Genomic DNA, 17,848 nt, shown 5'->3' with positions numbered 1-17,848 from the left:
ACAAGGGTGATTGTTCGTCCCCGCACTTGATGTCCGATATCGCATCGCCACGAAGAATGAAGAGACTTGGTCAGGTATGCCTGATGTCAAATACGGGAATAAAGAGCTGCACTGGAGTATGAGGAGTTGTTGATTGACAGCGATCTGGTGACGACACATCTTAAGTAGATGACCTCGCGCTGTGCTCTCCATTGTCCTTAATTAATCGAGCTGTTCGGGTCGATATGGCAGTTAGCCATGTCTATGCTACTCTTTCGCGAAACTAACCAACTGGAAAATGCATGAGCGCGTCAATTATCAGGGTGCTGCGGTGATAGATACATCCGCTTTCCAGAATAGCCCCCGATAGATGGGGAAAAGGTCAAAGAGCATGCAAGACAATGCAAGTCACTGGCGTAGAACGTTATTTATCGCAGACTTAACTCGACTAGTTGCAGCTTGATTCTATTCAAAAAGCCAATCTATCTAATGAAGCCAAACATCACCCCATCCATCCTACTCCTTTCTGTGCACAGCCGCAACCATTGCCTTTCCACTAAGAAGATATCGAAGCAATCTGGTCAACGCACGTGTAGCCTCAAGCCAATCTTCCTTGAGATATAGATTATACCCTCGCGTAAACTCCAATTCAAACTCCTCCTCATCCGAGTATCCATGTTGATATACCCTAGCAATCCGATCTCGCGGAAAGAATCCCCGACATATATGAAGATAGGGTCCATGGAGACCCACAACAAAGACTTCCTGGCTTTGGACCCCGCCATGTGAACCATGTGTTAGATTCATAGTCAGATGTCCCAGCATACTGCAAATTGTATCTGTCAAAAGTTCGTTCCAAGTTTGTCCCTTGTACCACTAAATTCCATTAGAAAAGCCACCTTTCCAAAAGGAGTAATCGTCAATCCTACCCCGGTAAAGGAGACTATCGGTATGAATTCATCCCGTGTCCCAACATGAACATTACCCTCCAATCGGGCAGCATATTGCAACCTCCCCACCACATATTTCACATCCCGTGGGAATGGTAAGGCACTAGAGATAAGTTACCATCATTCTAACTATACCCATCCATCCAATATAAAGTGTATGTATCACTTACCCAAGCCTCGGCGCTTCATCATCCAAATCCTCAAGTCTACGGTAGATGCTTCGCATCAAGTCCCCCAAAACATGGCTCTGCGAGTGGAGGAACTGCACATGATTCGACCTGTCACCGACCCTCCAGCTTTTCCTAGGTAACGTGATGGTCTCGCTGGGTTTCAAAATATTCGTTATCCCCGTCTCCTTGCACAAGATCTCTGAAATCATATTCTTATGTCCTTGCTCTTCTATATAGTCGACGAGTTGAGCGAACAAGGTCTTGAAGAGAAGCTCTTCTTCCGGCCAGCTTTGTGTGCAGTCCCAGTCCATGAGGTTTGATTGTTGGAAGACCCAGGGGATAAACTGTTGGATACCTTCATCTGATTCATGCGTCAGCAGAGCGTATATAGATAAAAAGAATAATAAGTCTGCAGTAGATACCTTCGCGTTCGCAGTCAACGACTCTCGGTATTAAGCACTCAAGCTCGACCACTTTTGAGTGGATTGTTATTGACATCTTCAACAGTGTAGGGAGCAGATCAGTAGGTTGTCAGTCAGTATGTTGATCGTCTTGTGAGTTGCAGCGAGATAAGAGGCGTGCGATGACACCTACTGAGCCAGCCTTGAGAAAAAGTCCTAGGTGAGACAAGCTCTGGTTCTAGATCGCGGTATTTCCCGGTCGTACAGATCACTGATCCTTTTAGACTGGGGTGTTTGTATTATATCAATTCAATGAAATAGTTATGATATCTGCGTATTCAGCTGAGGTGAATGTTCGGAATGGTCCGTTATGTCATTGTAATTCATAGACTGTATTATCGCATGTTGACTGCACATCGAAAAAAACTATAATGCCTTCATAGAAAAGTCTTAATTTCAGTATTTACGTTCTGGCATCATACACATAGTTTGATGTCTAGAGGGTGGATATAGAGAGATAGGTAGATCTAGAGTAGATTTTATTATCCGTTTGGACTGATTACTCCTTCAGCTAAGCATACACACTAAAAGAGGACTCATCACATTTACGTTAGTATTGGGTGGTTTCGTGCGATAGCTTCCTGCAGCACAGGCCTCGCGACATAGTTACGGCTGCATTGCATCTGCAGTATCGCTGTTCTTGCTTCCACATATGCTGCAGAAGAAGCCGACGTGGTTTCCATACATCGTCAGGTGATTAGTAGTGACTTAATTGTTCCTCGAAACATACAGTACAATGAAAATACGGTAACATACGAGAAGGCAGTCTGATTTTGAACTATTTACAAAGAATGTACTCTCATGCGAAAAGGTAGAGGTCACTATGACCTACTTCACTTAGTCTGGCTATCCAGGGCAGCGACGAATAAGTTAATCAGCTGTACCAAGATGTTAGAAACTGTGACATTGCTATATTCAGCAGAAGCAAGATAGGTTATACTTACATACGAAGAATATTGATTATCTCCGCCAGCTCTGCGGAACACCTCCCGCCGCTCATCCAGCTGGTCTTGACAACAATAGAGCACCTCTTGTAATTCCTTGTTCACCCTGAGGTTACTTAGAAAGTTCTCTGCATTTGCGTCATTGCCAACCCGTGAGATGAGAAATATTGCACCCGCTGGCTGCTTGGAAAGCTGGGTCAATTTCTTCTTGCACTCCAAGATGGTCTCACCAAAGCAATTCTCATCCTCACCATCTGGCTAATGTAAATTATGTATTGGTTAGCCCGATGACAACCTTGTAGGAACTTTGCACCACATACATGTCCATCTGTTACGACGATAGTAATGACCGGCTTCGCAGAAAGGCCATTCTCCAATGGTTCGAAGATGAGAGGCTGGACAATCTTGGTTCTGAGCGCGTTTCCCAGTCTGGTCCACCCATAATATTTGACCTTCTTCATGTGGTTTCTGATCTCAGTTGGTGACAGCTTATTCAGGTGCCGATCTTCTGTGCTGTTCAGAAACCGAAGATACACGTCCTGGTCTTGTATCGCGCTGGCAATTTCGGCAACACGTTGACAAGTATCTTCAAGAGCCCGTATACGAGCACCCTTTTTGCTTTTCATTGAACTGCTGTCATCTAACTCAAAAGCTTAGCGTGGGAACAAGGGATCTGTTAAGGGGTAGAAAGCGTACCGCAGAGGATCACGAAGTCGTATAAGGCCATAACGGCCAACTTCGGCGTTGTCCCGGGTTCCAAGTCGTATTTTTGTGTGAGATCCTTGGCGCGAACAGCCGCACTCTTTACTAGTTCCTCCACGTATGGATCCCCAGGTTGGTAATACGACTGGAGATAATGCTCGATGTAACCCCAGACATACTCTCGATACTCTTCCTCAGTCTCGGGTATCTTGGGCGCCAACATGCGCGATAGTGGTGAGTTTTCGGGCTGTTGGATTCCGAGATGTCTACTGAATTCGGTGAGAAATTGGTCGACAACCTCGGCAACAATCTCATTGATAGTATCTTCGTGCTCGTCGCCAACACTTGAGGATTCGTACCCATCAAACTCATCGCTGTACTCCGAACCCATGACTGACGGCCTGACAATGGAAGTGATTGTTACTTGTCTCTTGAGTGTTGGTTATAGTTGTGGACTCCATGTATTCGACCATCTTTTCTGCCTTCGGCCCGACATTTTTATTGTCATCGCCGCAAGGTTGCCAGCACACAATACCCCGATAAGGTAGCCATATATCGTGTGCGCGTGACTGAGTTTCGCGGAGCCCAAATATCGTGTAGCCAGCTTTCATGCTAAGATGGAGGTTGTAGGGCGTTCCTCAAGAAGCGGCTGAGGAGATTTTGGGTGCCGAAGAATGAATATGGAACAAAGTGTCGAAGCAAACGACAACTGACAGGTGGGGTCAGGGCGGGGCACGCGGCGGGGCACCTATGATATCACGCATGTATAACATTCTCCCCCCGACGTTGCGCGGCAACCGCGGAGAAGCAACCTTCCATTCCCAATGTATGGCGATATATGGCCTACAAATGAGTACAATTATTCCTGACAACATATTCTGGGACAGCCTAACAGGCTGTCTTGATGCCTGATGTCGGGAGTTTCGGTCGCTGCTCTTCAAATCTACCTCCATGTTCGGCTTTATGTGGCCGATTCGAAGGTTGAGTTCGCCAGATGTGCTCACCCCCTGTTACTGTTGATATGCGCCTGACTCAATATCTGCTAATGTGAAGAAGACATCTGGAAATTTGATGAAACTCGATGACATCACTACTTATCGTCTGCCCGAAACATTACATGCAAGCAAAATGCAGTGCTGGACTAGTGGCCAATCAACGCACTCAGATACAACGCTCAGCCTTGCGCTGCATAAAGAAGATAAAGGGCAAGCTCTCCGTGGGCCGATAGCGTGGAGACACGTCGGCCATTCTGCTGGCATACCCCCAGTTGATATGCAGTGTGTCCGCAAATGTGCAAATTATTGCCTGCAAATGTTCCGGCTGATGTCCAGTAAGGGGTCTTCCTGCAAGATGCTTTTGTATGAGGCACACCAATCCACACCGCTTCTGATCAGCTGCCTGCGTGAACCCCTTGCCACTTTTTTGTTTGTTTCATGTTTTCCTATGTCAATGCAATCACGCCCAAGTACCCTAATCAGAAAATGAACTGCTGACTACCTCGGGGACTACTATGTACTTCGTGCCCTAAACCACCTCCCAATCCCCGACCAAAGCAAGCAGAAATTTTTTCAGCCTCCAAGGCTGAAGATCTCTGGCATGGATCTGATAGTTGTACGGATAACTACCGCAATGTGCCCGTACACGCTGTCTGCTTGTTAGGCGCTCTTGCTTCTCTGGGCTACTTCGTTCAACGATGAGGGCATTCCCGCAATATCTGCCTTCCGGATATTCTAGCTCCCAGGTCTCCATATATGTTGTCGGAGGCTATATAGTTCTGATCAAGCTCACCTCGACTGAAGTCTAAGTCCAGACACCTACACGTTAAAAATCGCTCTGAAAACCTTGCAAATATAATCTTTCAGTCACCACTTCCCTACTTTTGCTACAGACATCATGTCCGAAGAAGTAATCATCAACAATACCCTCGAAGAGCTCCAACACGCAGCCAGTAATGGCCCTCTCCGCAATCTTTTGAGGAGCCATATAATCCAGCACTGTTCTCCCGACAAATTACAAGCTTACAACAAGTTGAACGAAAAGCACAGAAGGCTTGTGGTGTCACATGTGGCCCTGAATATGGCGATACAAATGTTTGACAATCTCGGCCAGCAATTGGCCACAGAGTTGAAGAAAGCAACCTAGATATTTTTCGGGCCCATGTTAGGCCCAGGGTGTCTCGGGTAAGATCTCCCCAGTCTTAGCAATATTTCCTTGAGGCATCTTTGATTGATCTAACCACGAGGGTTCATCTAGACAGTCCCAGCGCAGTTATGGTTCTTTGGAAGTATGGCCAAGTGATTGAAGTGGTTGAGTTGGTGGTTTTATTCGAATATCCTCGCTTTATACATGCTTTGCAACGGTTTTTGTGACAAACTTTGTGTTTCGATTCGTTTTCGTTCATAGAGATTCAATGCAGTTATTACTTGGCTTATCAATATACGTCAAGCCTGTAGATTAGCAATGTAGTATCATACTGGTTCAAGTCTACTCAATAGGAAGCGGGGAACCCAAAATAAATCATATAAATACTTCCAATTAGATGAATGCATAATATTGAAATGAAAAAAAAAAAATGAAAAAACAAAGGCATCCCTGAAATCACTAGAGTGTATGCTCAAGCTTCTGGAATTGCTTCAAGACCGCCAACAAAGCCTTCAAGAAAATCTCATACCCGTTGCTTTTCATGTATACATTCTGAACGCCAGAGAAGCCATAGAACGTTTTCCGTGAGATTCCGAGAGTTGAAAGCAGCCTTGAACACATACCTGTGAACGTATAGCTGCCCAAACACTTGTAAAGCTGAGGTATACTTACAACCAGCTGGCAATGACTGCTGATAAGGGGATGGGATTTCTTTGCGGCCCAACACTAAGCAGACTGACAAACATACTACAAAAGTCGGAAACTCCCCTCGCAACAAAGAGACAAACCCTCAATTTCCTTTCAAACAAGTTGCTTATTACATTCTCTTCTCTCGTTCTAATTCCCCATGAAACAGCTATGCGCACATACGGCCCCCAGCAATCACTCCGGTGCGCCGACTATCGCGTGGGCTGGGTCTGCGCCTTAGCGCTCGAGCTCACGGCAGCAAAAGCCATGTTAGACACGGGACATGGCAGACCATCTGATCTTGAGATCCTGTCAGGGTTCGACGATAACCAATATGAGTTTGGCCAGATCGGTGGTCATAACGTTGTGTTGGCCGTCTTGCCCTCCGGTGGCTATGGGGTCGCTCAGGCAGCCCTTGCCGCGAACATGATGAAACGTGCCTTTCCGAAAATACAGTTCGCTTTGCTGGTGGGTATCGGAGGAGGTGTGCCAAGCAGAACCAATGATATTCGCTTAGGAGATGTGGTGGTCAGCACTCCAGTTGCCGGGTATCCTGGCGTGTTGCAGTACGATCTCGGCAAGCGAGGACTGGACGAAGATATTACTACGACCGGAGTTCTTCGAAAACCAGCACGGAAAGCCTTGGCAGCCATTAACGTTATGAGGGCAAGGTACATGATGATCGATAACGATTTGTCAGGTGCCATCAACGAAGCATTGGAGAAATATCCCAGAATGTGTGATGATTTTTCCCACCCTGGTATGGTGAATGATGTCCTGTACCGTGCGGATTACGACCATGTGTCTGGAGATGATTGCTCCAGTTGCAGTAACGGCATGGTGATGAGCCGAAGGGCACGGAAAACGAATGAACCACGCATTCACTACGGACTTATCGGATCGGGAAACCAGGTCATCAAGAACGGGAAGTTTAGGGAGCGGCTGAGAGAAAAGCATAACATTCTGTGCTTTGAGATGGAAGCAGCGGGTGCATTGGTAAGTGATGGAGGTACCACGATTAGTGTCACGATGTTTGTTTCTAATTTTGAATCAGGAAGCATTCGAGTGTCTTGTCATTCGAGGCATTTGCGACTACTCAGACTCCCATAAGAATGATCTGTGGCAGGGATATGCAGCGCTTACAGCAGCTGCATACACAAAGGACCTATTGCTTCTAATTGAGGGCTCGGTCACCCCAGATGGTGAGTAACCCATCTACACTTTTGTTTGTCTCTTCCTTTGTGGAATGTCCTAACAACGATCACATAGCTATGGCTTCACCCAGCCCTCCTGAGGTTGAGGTTCCGGAGAATATTAGTCTGGGTGTTCCAGCACACGGGGGCAACCCGGGGGTCAGAAATTATTCCCAGAACGTTTCCGTCCATAAATCGCAGTTTCACCAACAACAACAACAACCACCAATAACTTGCGAACCTCCGCCAAGTTATACACAGGCAGCACGTTCCTTTCAACCTGCACCTGCATCGGTTGAGCTGCCTTGTCAACAACCAAAGAAGGTTGACATTGAAAAGAAACGAGCAGATCGAAACAGTTCTCCAAAACCGCCTGTTTCACGACCACCCCAGCAGCCAATTGACCCTCGCCTCCGGAAAGACTACGGAAGAAGACTGGTGGAAGCAGCTAAAGCTGGCAATATGCCCTCGGTGAAGAGATTCATTGAAAGAGGAGGTGATCCAAACACCACAACCGATGATTGGGAACTGACCGCGCTGCATTACGCTGCCAGGATGGGTCATAACGGATTAACACGACTGCTTCTCAAAGCAGGGGCCAATCCCAATGCCAAAGCTAGATTCAGAAACGACACCCCGTTATTTGAAGCGGCTGCCAGCGGTCATATAAAGGTCGTGCAATACTTGTTACTCCACGGAGCTGACTTCACGGTCCATTGTCAGCGGGGTAAGACTGCATTGCACGCAGCTGCCGAGAAAGGGCACTTTGCGTGTGTCGAGCTTCTGGTACAGAGCAAGGCCGATTCCGACAGCATTGACGATGAAGGACATACACCTCTGGACTTGGCGAAGAAAGAGGATCGTTTGGAGATAGTCAAGTATCTGCAGCGGATATAGGGCTTTCGTTTCGTTGATTTTTTATTTCGAGAATATCTTGCGATCTAGTTCTTTGCGATGCGGCACCAGAATAATGTTACAGAATATTTTGTTCTATGAAGATTTAACAAACTGACTCGTCGTATGATCATCAATTGTCGTATCTATGTAGATGTGTAATCACATGATCAGGCTCCAGATCTCTTCGACGGTTCCAGTCATCGCTTCTTTACTCCGCATTGCAAGAAATCCACCAAATTCATCAACTCTACCATTAAGATCATCCAGTACCTGAATTCATTGGGTTCTGGCAGCTATGGAACTTCTCTGAGGCTACAATTCTACTTCCACAGTAGCACTGCCTTCAAGGTCTTCCCAGTCGTCATGTCGCTGATTGCTTCATCGTATTTCTCAATCGGGTAGTACTTGATGAGTTCTTCGATGGGATAATTTCCGTTTGTGTTTTGCTCAATGAGGTATGGCAGGAACTAGGGGTTTATTAGCAATGCTGATTTTTCTTATCGTGCAGGGGCATTTTACCTTCTCAGGCTGTCCGTCTCCCTCACAGCATCCTACGTACTGGCGACCGAAAACCAGTTGTGAGAAGAGATCGACCTTGACTGTTTTCCCGGGTGTTGAAGCACCGACAGTCGCCAATTTTCCCCGAGTTCCGAGCGCCTGGATAGCATTCTCAACAACTGCCGGAACACCGGTACAGTCAACGGCATAATGCACTCCAAGCGGTGGACAGATCGCCTGGATTTGCTTGACAATGTCCTCATCAGTTCCGCTGATTGTATGTGTTGCCCCAAGCTTTTTCGCTAGGTCTAGTCGATCCTGATTTAAATCAACGGCGATAATAGTCCTTGCACCACGTATTTTCCCCGCCATGATAGCACTCATACCTACGGAACCAGCACCGAAGACCGCTAAACTGGTTCCGGGTTGCACATCAAGTGTGTTCATAACTGCACCTGCCCCAGTCTGGAAGCCACAGCCTAGTGGTGCGAATCTATCCAGTGGACACTCAGGATCCACTTTCACAACACATGATGCATGCACAATAGCCAAACTGGCAAAGGAACTCTGACCGAAGAAATTCCCACGCAAGGGGTCTCCGTTCGGGAAAGATAGGGTAAAGCTCCCGTCTGACCTTTGTTGACCGAAATTGCTCGGTACCCATTGTTTGCAATATGCTGGATGTTCGCTGGTGCATTGCTCACAATCTCCGCAGAAAGCATAGCTCAATAACACCTTGTCATCAGCATGGAGATGTGTGATGCTGCTGCCGGTTTTCACGACAACGCCAGCCCCTAGGTGACTCTTAGCGGGTTACGGGCATTCAAACGGGAACTTCGTACCTTCATGTCCAAATACACATGGAGCAGATGCAGGTAGATTTCCGTTCATACAAGAGAGATCGGTATGGCAGATGCCTGTCGCATGTATCTCGACAAGCACTTCGTCGGATCTCAGGTCATTCAGGTGTATGTCCTCTAAGCTGAGAGGACTATTAACCTCTCTCATCACCAGTGCTGTGGCGGTCGCAGCCATGATTTCGGTCGCTTAGGTAAGAGCTAAGGGAAAGAGGTTTCTCAATGCGAAAGGTGTCTTCGCCCATGTTCGGCCAAAGAACAGGGACATTCTTTCTATTTAAGTGTCATTCCTGCTTCATATCTTTTTACATACCCCAAAACTGAGTCCGATGACGACTGAGAGGTACAATAAGCTCTCCTGGATCTGCCGTGTTCTCAATCCGGCCCTTGGTTATATCCGAAAACCAAGGATAGGCAGCAGGCCCCGGATTCTGAACTGCGGGGAGAGATTATTAAGGTTTACTAAGTACGCCACTAGCGACCAAGTGTGTACTCTCTTCTAGGGATGGTGTAATTTCAATTTCAAAAAGCCATTTCAGTAATATTGAAATTTCACCCCAAAAAGTCGTTACAATTTCAATCTATCACGTGAAAGTAGTGGATACCGCTCCTAAACTTTAATTGGCTCAAAAAACTGAAAGTTCGCCTAATGTAGCTAGTAAATCTATATAAAGACTAGCGTGGTCTTACCCTTACAAATCCCAAAATCCGTTACATGAAATGTTGCCCAAAAAAGGGTGTATTACATGAAATTGAAATTACACTTCACCAACCCTACTCTCTTCATTACAAGCTATTGATGGGCCGCCAAGTAGTATGCCAGCCTCACAACTAAGCGAACATCTTTTGTGGAGTTTTCATACTCCGTACAACGGGCTGGTATACCTATGCTTCTTGTCGTCCTGCCGATTCAACAGGCCGTTCTCAGCACAACCCGATGTGACTCCTCACATCTTTGCTCAAACATTACACTCTCATTGGCGGGCTTGGTATGAGCGTCGTGGATCTGTAGGCAGCCAAGCCTTCAGATGCTGATCCGTTCGCAGATCTCCATCCTGCGGGGTTTACGACTCTCATCTAGCTTTCGGGCGTAAGGCATTACAACTCCCGCTTCGATCTGCCGACCACTACCTACTAAGCCGAATCTCGATCCGGATATGTTGGAAGGAAGCTTAGTGATCTGGTGAGGCGCGGGGCCCCGCGAAACCCGTATTCCCTATTTTCGGGTCGTTCCCGAGACGCCATTGATCCCGACGATCAGAAAGTGCCCATAATTCAGTCTACACTACGGATACCCGGGCTAGCATCACTTCGTGATGTGCTCCAGCCGTCACGCGTCGTCACGCGGCATACGCCTCTCGTATTCGTCGGGACGGCATGCGGCCCATAATTCCCACTTTATCCCCACCTGGGAGCTGAAGGTGGAGTTGCTTGAGGGGTAACCCAGCCAGCCAAGATACAAATACGAAGCTACAAATGCTAGCTCAGCTAGCTCATATCTCGAACTTATAAGACAGAGAAATCTCTTCTCTTCAGGAAAATAGCACGTCAATTTCTTTTGCCTAAATTCATATCGTGACCTTACACATCAAAATGGGTTCCTTGGATAAGATTGATTTCACTGTATGTATCTATTCATTTTCATCGCCCCTATGATACCTCGACACAGAACAACTAATTTCTTTACAGACCTTCTACAACACTATCAACAATGAACTCACAACCACATCAGCAACCCGCCACAGCCTCAATCCGGCCACGCGCAAGCCCAATCCACCCGTCCCCGTCTCCACTGCGTCAGACTTGAACCGTGCTGTAGATAGCGCCCGGAACGCTTTCAAGACATGGTCAAAATTGAGCCCCTCCGAGCGCCGTAGCAAGGTTGTCGCCCTAGGTGAAGCCATTGATCTACACGCTGAGGAGCTCACGGCTCTCCTGGTTCAAGAACAGGGCAAGGCGCACGGCCAAGCCGCCATCGAAGTGAGCATGTCCGGAACATGGTGCAAACAAATTCCGCAACTCGAACTCAACGATGAGGTGCTCCAAGATACTGATGACCAGCGTGTTATCCAACGCTTTACACCCATGGGTGTGGTCGCAGGCATTGTGCCGTGGAACTTTCCCCTGCTGCTAGCAGTAGGGAAAATTGCCCCGGCCGTTTATACGGGCAACTGTATCATCATTAAACCATCTCCTTTTACACCGTACTGCGCGCTGAAGATTGGGGAATTGGCGGCGAAAATCTTCCCGCCCGGTGTGGTACAGGTATTGAGTGACGATGGGAATATTGGGCCATTGATGACGGCGCATCCGGGAATCAACAAGATCAGCTTCACGGGATCAACGGAGACTGGAAAGAGGATTATGCGCCATTGTGCGGATACCCTGAAATCCGTTACCTTGGAGTTGGGAGGAAATGACCCCGCTATTGTTTGTGAGGATGTGGACATTGAGCAGGTCGTTCCGCAGGTATGCTTATCTTCTTTCGAGCAGAATCCACTGAAGGCTAACCGAGATTAGATTGCCACATTGAGTTTCCTCGTTTCGGCACAGGTCTGCATGATGATCAAGCGTCTCTATGTCCACGAAAAGATCTACGACAAATTTCTCGAAGCCTTCGTCAACTTCACTAAGAACCTGAAGGTCGGCAACGGCGCTGAACCCGATGTATTCTTTGGCCCAGTGCAGAATGAAATGCAATACGGGAAGCTCAAGGATCTCTTCTCTTCTATTCAAACAGAGAACCTTAAACCAGCCCTTGGTGGATCCATCACTGAATCCGAAGGCTACTTTGTTACCCCTACGATTATCGACAACCCTCCCGACAATTCCCGAGTGGTGCAAGAGGAGCCTTTTGGTCCTATTCTCCCGTTGATGAAATGGTCCGACGAAGACGAGGTTATTGCTCGCGCCAATGACACCGAAACGGGTCTGGGTGCCTCGGTATGGAGCAAGGATGTGGATCGCGCGCAACGTATCGGTACCCAGTTGGAGTCTGGATCGGTGTGGATCAATTCCCACTTCCAGGTTGCTCCTAATATTCCATTTGGTGGTATGAAGGCGAGTGGAAACGGTCGCGAATGGGGTCTGGAGGGGCTGAAGAGTTATACCCAGTCTCAAATGTTGTGGGTGAAGAAGGCTTAACTTGGGGATATAGTCTGTACATAGGCCCTGGATACATTTCAATAAATGATACTTGAATCTATCATAGTAATACGTATTCATCACTATCATATATTAATCCATGAACCTAGTCTCACACTAACATTCCACCAAATAGTCCTACCCTCAAAACCCATACACAACAACATCAACATCACATCTACTGTCCCAAAATACTAGCCAACGACTTACTCCCCTCCTCCGCCTCCCCCTTATCATCCGTAGGAATCTCCTGCGACGCAAACGCCAAAAACACCGCCTCCCAATGCCCATCCTCAAAGCTAAACAACAGCGCCCCGTCCTCATAAATCCCATTCTCATACGACGGCGCACTCCCCTGATTCATATGCACATCATGAATCCCGGACCCATACGACGACCCAAAGATATACACCGTCGCCTTCTTCCCAATCGCATCATTCAAAATAGGCTCCAAGGCCTCAAGCACAGCATTATGCGGCCCCGTATCAGCCTCCGACAGAACAGCGCCCGCCTCGATATTCACCAGACCCTTGGTGCGGAGGAAGTCCAGACCCCGCAGCTTGGAGGAGGATTCCTGGTGTCGACGACTGCGATGGGAATAGGATTTTAGTAGGTGGAAACCCTCGTCGAGAGTGGATAGCTGTTCGGTGATTGGGTGTGTGAAGTTTCGGTCGAACCAGTAGACTAGACGGGAGTCTTTGCCCGTGGATTTGACGTTGATGGCGGCTTCGTAGTCTTTGCTTGAGGAAGAGGAGGAAGAGGAGTCTTTGAAGTAGAGGTAGATGTGAGGCGACTTGGGATCTTCTTCTTCGGTTTGGGCGGTGTAGCGTGTTGGTTGGGCAATCCAGACGCCGTAGTGGGGGATGGTCATTTTGTGGGGAGTTTACTAGAAAATCCTTAAGAATGTTATGGTGTAGTGAGATTCAATTGCTCTTTACAGCGAAGGAAGAGGGCAACACAATAACCCCTCTTTATACTACTACCTAGTACCCAAGGTATGTACCACCCCACCCTAATTCATCATCATCATCATCATCACGCCAGCCACAATTCACACCCACCCACCAATAGATAAGACAAGTACAAAATCGACACATCAACCAACTACTTTACTAACTTATCTCTTGCCGATCGCAACCATCCAAATCCAAGCGATAAGCCAAGCGGGAGACGGACTTTCCCCACGTGCAGGATACTAGTTAGTACTAAGTACTAAGCTTAGCTCACTGCCGACGGGACGGACAGTCCGTCCGTCCCCCCGCCAGCCAACCAACCCGACGAATTCAATGCTTGGCCCGCCCGCTATCGTCACCCCTTTCGATCTGCTACAGTTATTGGGTGTGGGTTGTCGCTTAATCTTGGTTTGGGGATCGGCGAAGGCTGGCTAGCTGAGTACTAGGAAGTAGCACTCAATGGCTGTGACGTAGTGCGGTATTTCGGAGTGCGGTCTGGACTGTCTACTGTGTATATACAGGGTACAGTGGGTGAGATATGGGACGATCAAATGTGTCAGGTCTATGTGTCAGGCCACTGGTCATATTGGTGGCGTTGCGGTGGGTGATACAAAGTATGCTGTGCTAGAGTTAGTAGTGTCTGATGGGTGAGAAAATGATCCAGTACTGTACTAACTCTGGTTTTGATTTCCCCGCGCTGAGGATAACTTGCTTAGTGTTTGTGGCGGGTTTGTCAACGTCATGGGGGTATAGTAGAGGCTATTAAGATATAGTTTAAATGCTATACTTTCCGTTGGTGATATCTACTAATAGATTAGTGTAGTTCATATTAATCGGGGATGGCAAATATAATTCAGCATAGTATATACGATCAATAATCCTACACATCCCAATCCATACTCTCCAAAACCGTCTCAGTATACGCCCATATCAACGACGAAAAGTCCGAACAAAACGTCAATCCGGTATAATACGTACTCCTCCGCCCCTGCAGCGCATACAACTTGCGATAAAATCCATTGCGGATCTCCTCCGGCGACACCATCAACGTCTCCGGCGAACTATCCCCAAAAACCACGATCTGAGGATCCTGGATCGGAAACGTCCCCTTGGCCTTCATCCGCGCAAAATCCGCCGCTATAAGGTCTCTCGCGTCTTCCGCGGTGAAGTTCATATCGCCTACTAACTTGCTCGTTGAATGTCCCGGCGCTCCCATATACTGCAGTAGAAAGTCGAATGGCATGCGAGGTAAAGCACCCAGTCCGTTGGAGGGATCGGTATTAGTGACCCACAACTTGTCCGGGATACCGGTATTATTGACCACGGCAACGTAGTATGTTCTCCAGAACCATTTCTGGAATAGCTCCGTTTCTGTTTCATCCAGGTCGAAGCCTTGAAGCTTTTGCATGAGTGGAGGGAAGGTTATGAGGAGGTTTCTGGCTTTAATGAGTTTTCGAGTGCCCTTATGCTGAACTGTTACCTCCACTCCGGAATCGGACCGGTTTGTTGTAACCACGTTTGTCTGGAACAGCACGTCCGAACCGAGTATTTCCGTTGCTTGCTTGTAAAGGTCATACATGCCGTTTTTAGGCGTGATATATCCGTGGATGAGAGCGTCAACGTGCGGGACTCCAAAGTTTTGTATCGCATAGAGAGTGGGCATGTCGAGAAGGTTTCCTACATTCTGGGAGAAAAGGAACACCACATGCAGGGCAGCTTCGAGGGAATGCTCCTCGACGAATTCGCGAAACGGGCGGAGGAGGTCTTCTGGTACGGGGTCGGGAAGGTCGTATACCCCTCTTGTGAGGAACGTCCAGTGCTTTATGGATGAGCGGTAAATGAATGTTGATACGAGGGCTTGTAAGATTCCTGCTGGCGGGTCGACGCGCTCCCCAGTCGAGAAGTCGACGAAGTCGGTTCGTTTGTTGAGTGGGAGTAGTGGCTTCCAGTCTACCCCTAGTCGGCGGAAGTAGTTGCGGGAGAGCTCGTTGTTGAAGACGCCTTCGACGCCGTAGTCGACGTAGTTCCCATCTGGTAGGTATAGTGTCTCTGCGTGCCCTCCGAGCCGGTTGTTGGGCTCTATTACTACCACGTGCTTCCCTGCATCTTTGAGCTGGATGGCGCTGTATGTTCCTGAGCTTCCGCCTCCGAGGATGCAGATGTCGCAGGTTATGGTTTCGAGGGGGGCAGCCGCTGGTAGTAGGCCTACGAGGGAGCAGAAGAGAATGAAGAGATGGACCATCAGACACGGTTGATCATACAATAAACGTTCTCCAAGTGAATGTGTCGATCAATGGCTTATGCTTGGTCGGTCATCTCAAACGGTATAGTGGCTGAGGTAGTGGGCTGCATTGATACGCTTACTTATACACCGGTTTGGATAATAGTCCACTTGGATAGTAGGTGACGATACATCCCAGCGTCCTCGTGACAGACAGGGAATCATATGCTTCACTCATGAGATGCCCATGGGTGTAGAGTACACAGGGGTGTGTGGTTCCTGCATCTATCTCTTTGTGGACACTACTTGACAAGACACCTTCACCTGACATCAGCCTCGACAAATACCTAATTTCTCTGGATGATCATGAATCAATAAGGCACTTGCGGGTTTTTACCATAACTACGGGGTAGATATGGGGTTGTCTGTACAACAGTGACGTGCATCTGATCATCTACTTCAGGTATATGGCCGGGTTGGCATCACATGGCAACACTCATTATCATGAACTTGTGACAGTATCTCTTGCGCCTATCTTCTATCCCAGCATCAGGGTATTGATCTATTACTAACTAGGTCTCGTAAACCATATTCTATAGCAAGCAAGCACAAAACACCCGATCTATTCCTTCTCCCCCTCCAGCGCAGCAACCAACTCCCCAAAAGCAGTCTGAACCCCCTCCCTCTCCCCAACCCAATACCCCCCCTCCCCATCCAATCCCAAATCCTCCCCTCTAGCCGCCCTCTCAACCTCCTTCATCTCCGGAAACTTCAACCCAATCATCCTCTCCAACGGCCTCATCCTCACCCCCTGCAACACCTGCCTCAACTGCTCCGCCGCCTTCCCACCCCCATGCCCCCCATAACTCACCACCAACGCCGGCTTCCCCTTCCACTCATGAAACAAATAATCAATTGCATTCTTCACACTCGCTGGATACCCCCAGTTATACTGCGGTGTGACAAAAATGAACGCCTCGTGGCGCGATATCTCCCGTGACCAGGCCTTGGTGTGCTCGTGCTCGTACTCATCTGCTGAGCTGATGCGGGAAGGCATCCCTGACTCATTGTATAGTGGGAGATTCCATTCTGCCAGGTCGATGGTCGTAATTATGGCTTTTTCAGCGGGATAGGCTTCACGGATGGTATTGTGGATGAATGTGCCGATTTGGGGGCCTGCGCGAGGAGTGCGCTGGCTGCAGATTATGAGGCCGATGGAGGGGGGCATGATGATTAATCCCAGTTCCTTATTCTCGTTTTGGTTGGGTTAAAGGAGGTAGTAGGTGGATGGGCTCTTGTTTTTCTCTGTGCTACGTTCGTGGTACGGTTCTACGGGGTGTATGGGTATTTATGCGGTTCCGAGGGCTGTTTGGGATGTATGGTTCTGGTGGTCGGATAAGCCTTGTCCGAAGGCCGAGGCCGAACGCCGTTTGCTGATGTGAGGTGAGTCAATGTTGTATGTGTTGATTGATAATGCTCTTTGCTGGTGAACTTTATTACTACGCGTGACAAAGGATATATTGCTGGATTGATGCAGTTTGGGCCATGAGGCAGGGTTACAGATTTCTTCGGCATGATGCCGAACGTGGCGAATCAGCGTGTTTTCTTCAGTACACTGCAGAAGATATACATGTGACACGTGACTTTCCCGACTGGACGTCCTATCTGGGTGTATAGGTCCCCAGGTCGCCAGGTCGTACGTATTTTTGGTTCTTACCAGTATGGGACCTAGTTATTACTAGTACCGACTATCGGAAAAACTAAGCTGTAAAAATACACTGTCTCGCCAGGTGGTAAACCTGGTGAGGTCTTGTATTATACAAAATTTTAATTAAATCTTATTAGAAGATCTAGTAATTATTAGTTAAGATTAAAAAAATCCAACCTGGGGAGTTTTGGTTATAAATTACTGTATATATATCGGGTATTATTTATTCCATTTCTATTTTTATATATATATATAAATTTATATATATTTATTTATATTATATTAATAAAATATAAAATTACTAGTTACTAATATCTACTAGAAATGATTAGATATAATTAG

The 17,848-nt window shown here is 47.6% G+C and overlaps 6 protein-coding genes across 6 annotated transcripts; 1 reads left to right on the top strand and 5 right to left on the bottom strand.

Annotated features, from left to right (window-relative positions):
* Nucleotides 1-549: 549 nt before the first annotated feature.
* On the bottom strand, nt 550-1,627 carry BO79DRAFT_101249 (uncharacterized protein; the record flags this gene model as incomplete). The annotated part of the gene is made up of 4 exons (XM_025677868.1): nt 550-855; nt 909-1,032; nt 1,100-1,460; nt 1,522-1,627. Coding segments are annotated over 4 exons (897 nt in total), but the record flags the coding sequence as incomplete, so codon positions are not given.
* Nucleotides 1,628-2,393: 766 nt separating this feature from the next.
* BO79DRAFT_164709 (vWA domain-containing protein) lies at nt 2,394-3,597 on the bottom strand (the record flags this gene model as incomplete). Its single annotated transcript, XM_025679218.1, has 4 exons — nt 2,394-2,438; nt 2,505-2,762; nt 2,825-3,144; nt 3,201-3,597. The coding sequence occupies 4 exons, from the start codon at nt 3,595-3,597 to the stop codon at nt 2,394-2,396; spliced, it is 1,020 nt and encodes a 339-aa protein (XP_025544565.1).
* A 4,643-nt stretch (nt 3,598-8,240) lies between these two features.
* BO79DRAFT_164706 (NAD(P)-dependent alcohol dehydrogenase) lies at nt 8,241-9,717 on the bottom strand. Its single transcript, XM_025679217.1, has 3 exons — nt 9,466-9,717; nt 8,645-9,417; nt 8,241-8,592 (listed from the first exon to the last, which is right to left on the bottom strand). The coding sequence occupies exons 1-3, from the start codon at nt 9,656-9,658 to the stop codon at nt 8,446-8,448; spliced, it is 1,113 nt and encodes a 370-aa protein (XP_025544564.1). The 5' UTR covers nt 9,659-9,717; the 3' UTR covers nt 8,241-8,445.
* A 1,289-nt stretch (nt 9,718-11,006) lies between these two features.
* On the top strand, nt 11,007-12,667 carry BO79DRAFT_164703 (aldehyde dehydrogenase family protein). The gene is made up of 3 exons (XM_025679216.1): nt 11,007-11,103; nt 11,170-11,949; nt 12,001-12,667. The coding sequence occupies exons 1-3, from the start codon at nt 11,074-11,076 to the stop codon at nt 12,622-12,624; spliced, it is 1,434 nt and encodes a 477-aa protein (XP_025544563.1). The 5' UTR covers nt 11,007-11,073; the 3' UTR covers nt 12,625-12,667.
* Nucleotides 12,668-12,736: 69 nt separating this feature from the next.
* Nucleotides 12,737-13,538, bottom strand: BO79DRAFT_242377 (YukJ family protein; the record flags this gene model as incomplete). Its single annotated transcript, XM_025685201.1, has 2 exons — nt 12,835-13,538; nt 12,737-12,741 (listed from the first exon to the last, which is right to left on the bottom strand). Exons 1-2 carry the CDS (start codon nt 13,493-13,495, stop codon nt 12,737-12,739), a joined length of 666 nt encoding a protein of 221 aa, XP_025544562.1. The 5' UTR covers nt 13,496-13,538.
* A 919-nt stretch (nt 13,539-14,457) lies between these two features.
* Nucleotides 14,458-17,092, bottom strand: BO79DRAFT_234677 (flavin-dependent quinone reductase; the record flags this gene model as incomplete). Its single annotated transcript, XM_025684395.1, has 5 exons — nt 16,500-17,092; nt 16,316-16,329; nt 15,970-16,083; nt 14,765-15,848; nt 14,458-14,725 (listed from the first exon to the last, which is right to left on the bottom strand). The coding sequence occupies exons 1-5, from the start codon at nt 17,024-17,026 to the stop codon at nt 14,458-14,460; spliced, it is 2,007 nt and encodes a 668-aa protein (XP_025544561.1). The 5' UTR covers nt 17,027-17,092.
* Between the last annotated feature and the right edge of the window lie 756 nt (nt 17,093-17,848).

Source organism: Aspergillus costaricaensis (genome assembly GCF_003184835.1).
Source record: "Aspergillus costaricaensis CBS 115574 unplaced genomic scaffold BO79scaffold_2, whole genome shotgun sequence".
Classification (NCBI taxonomy): Eukaryota; Fungi; Ascomycota; class Eurotiomycetes; order Eurotiales; family Aspergillaceae; genus Aspergillus; species Aspergillus costaricensis.
This window is presented reverse-complemented; position numbering and strand designations above follow the sequence as displayed.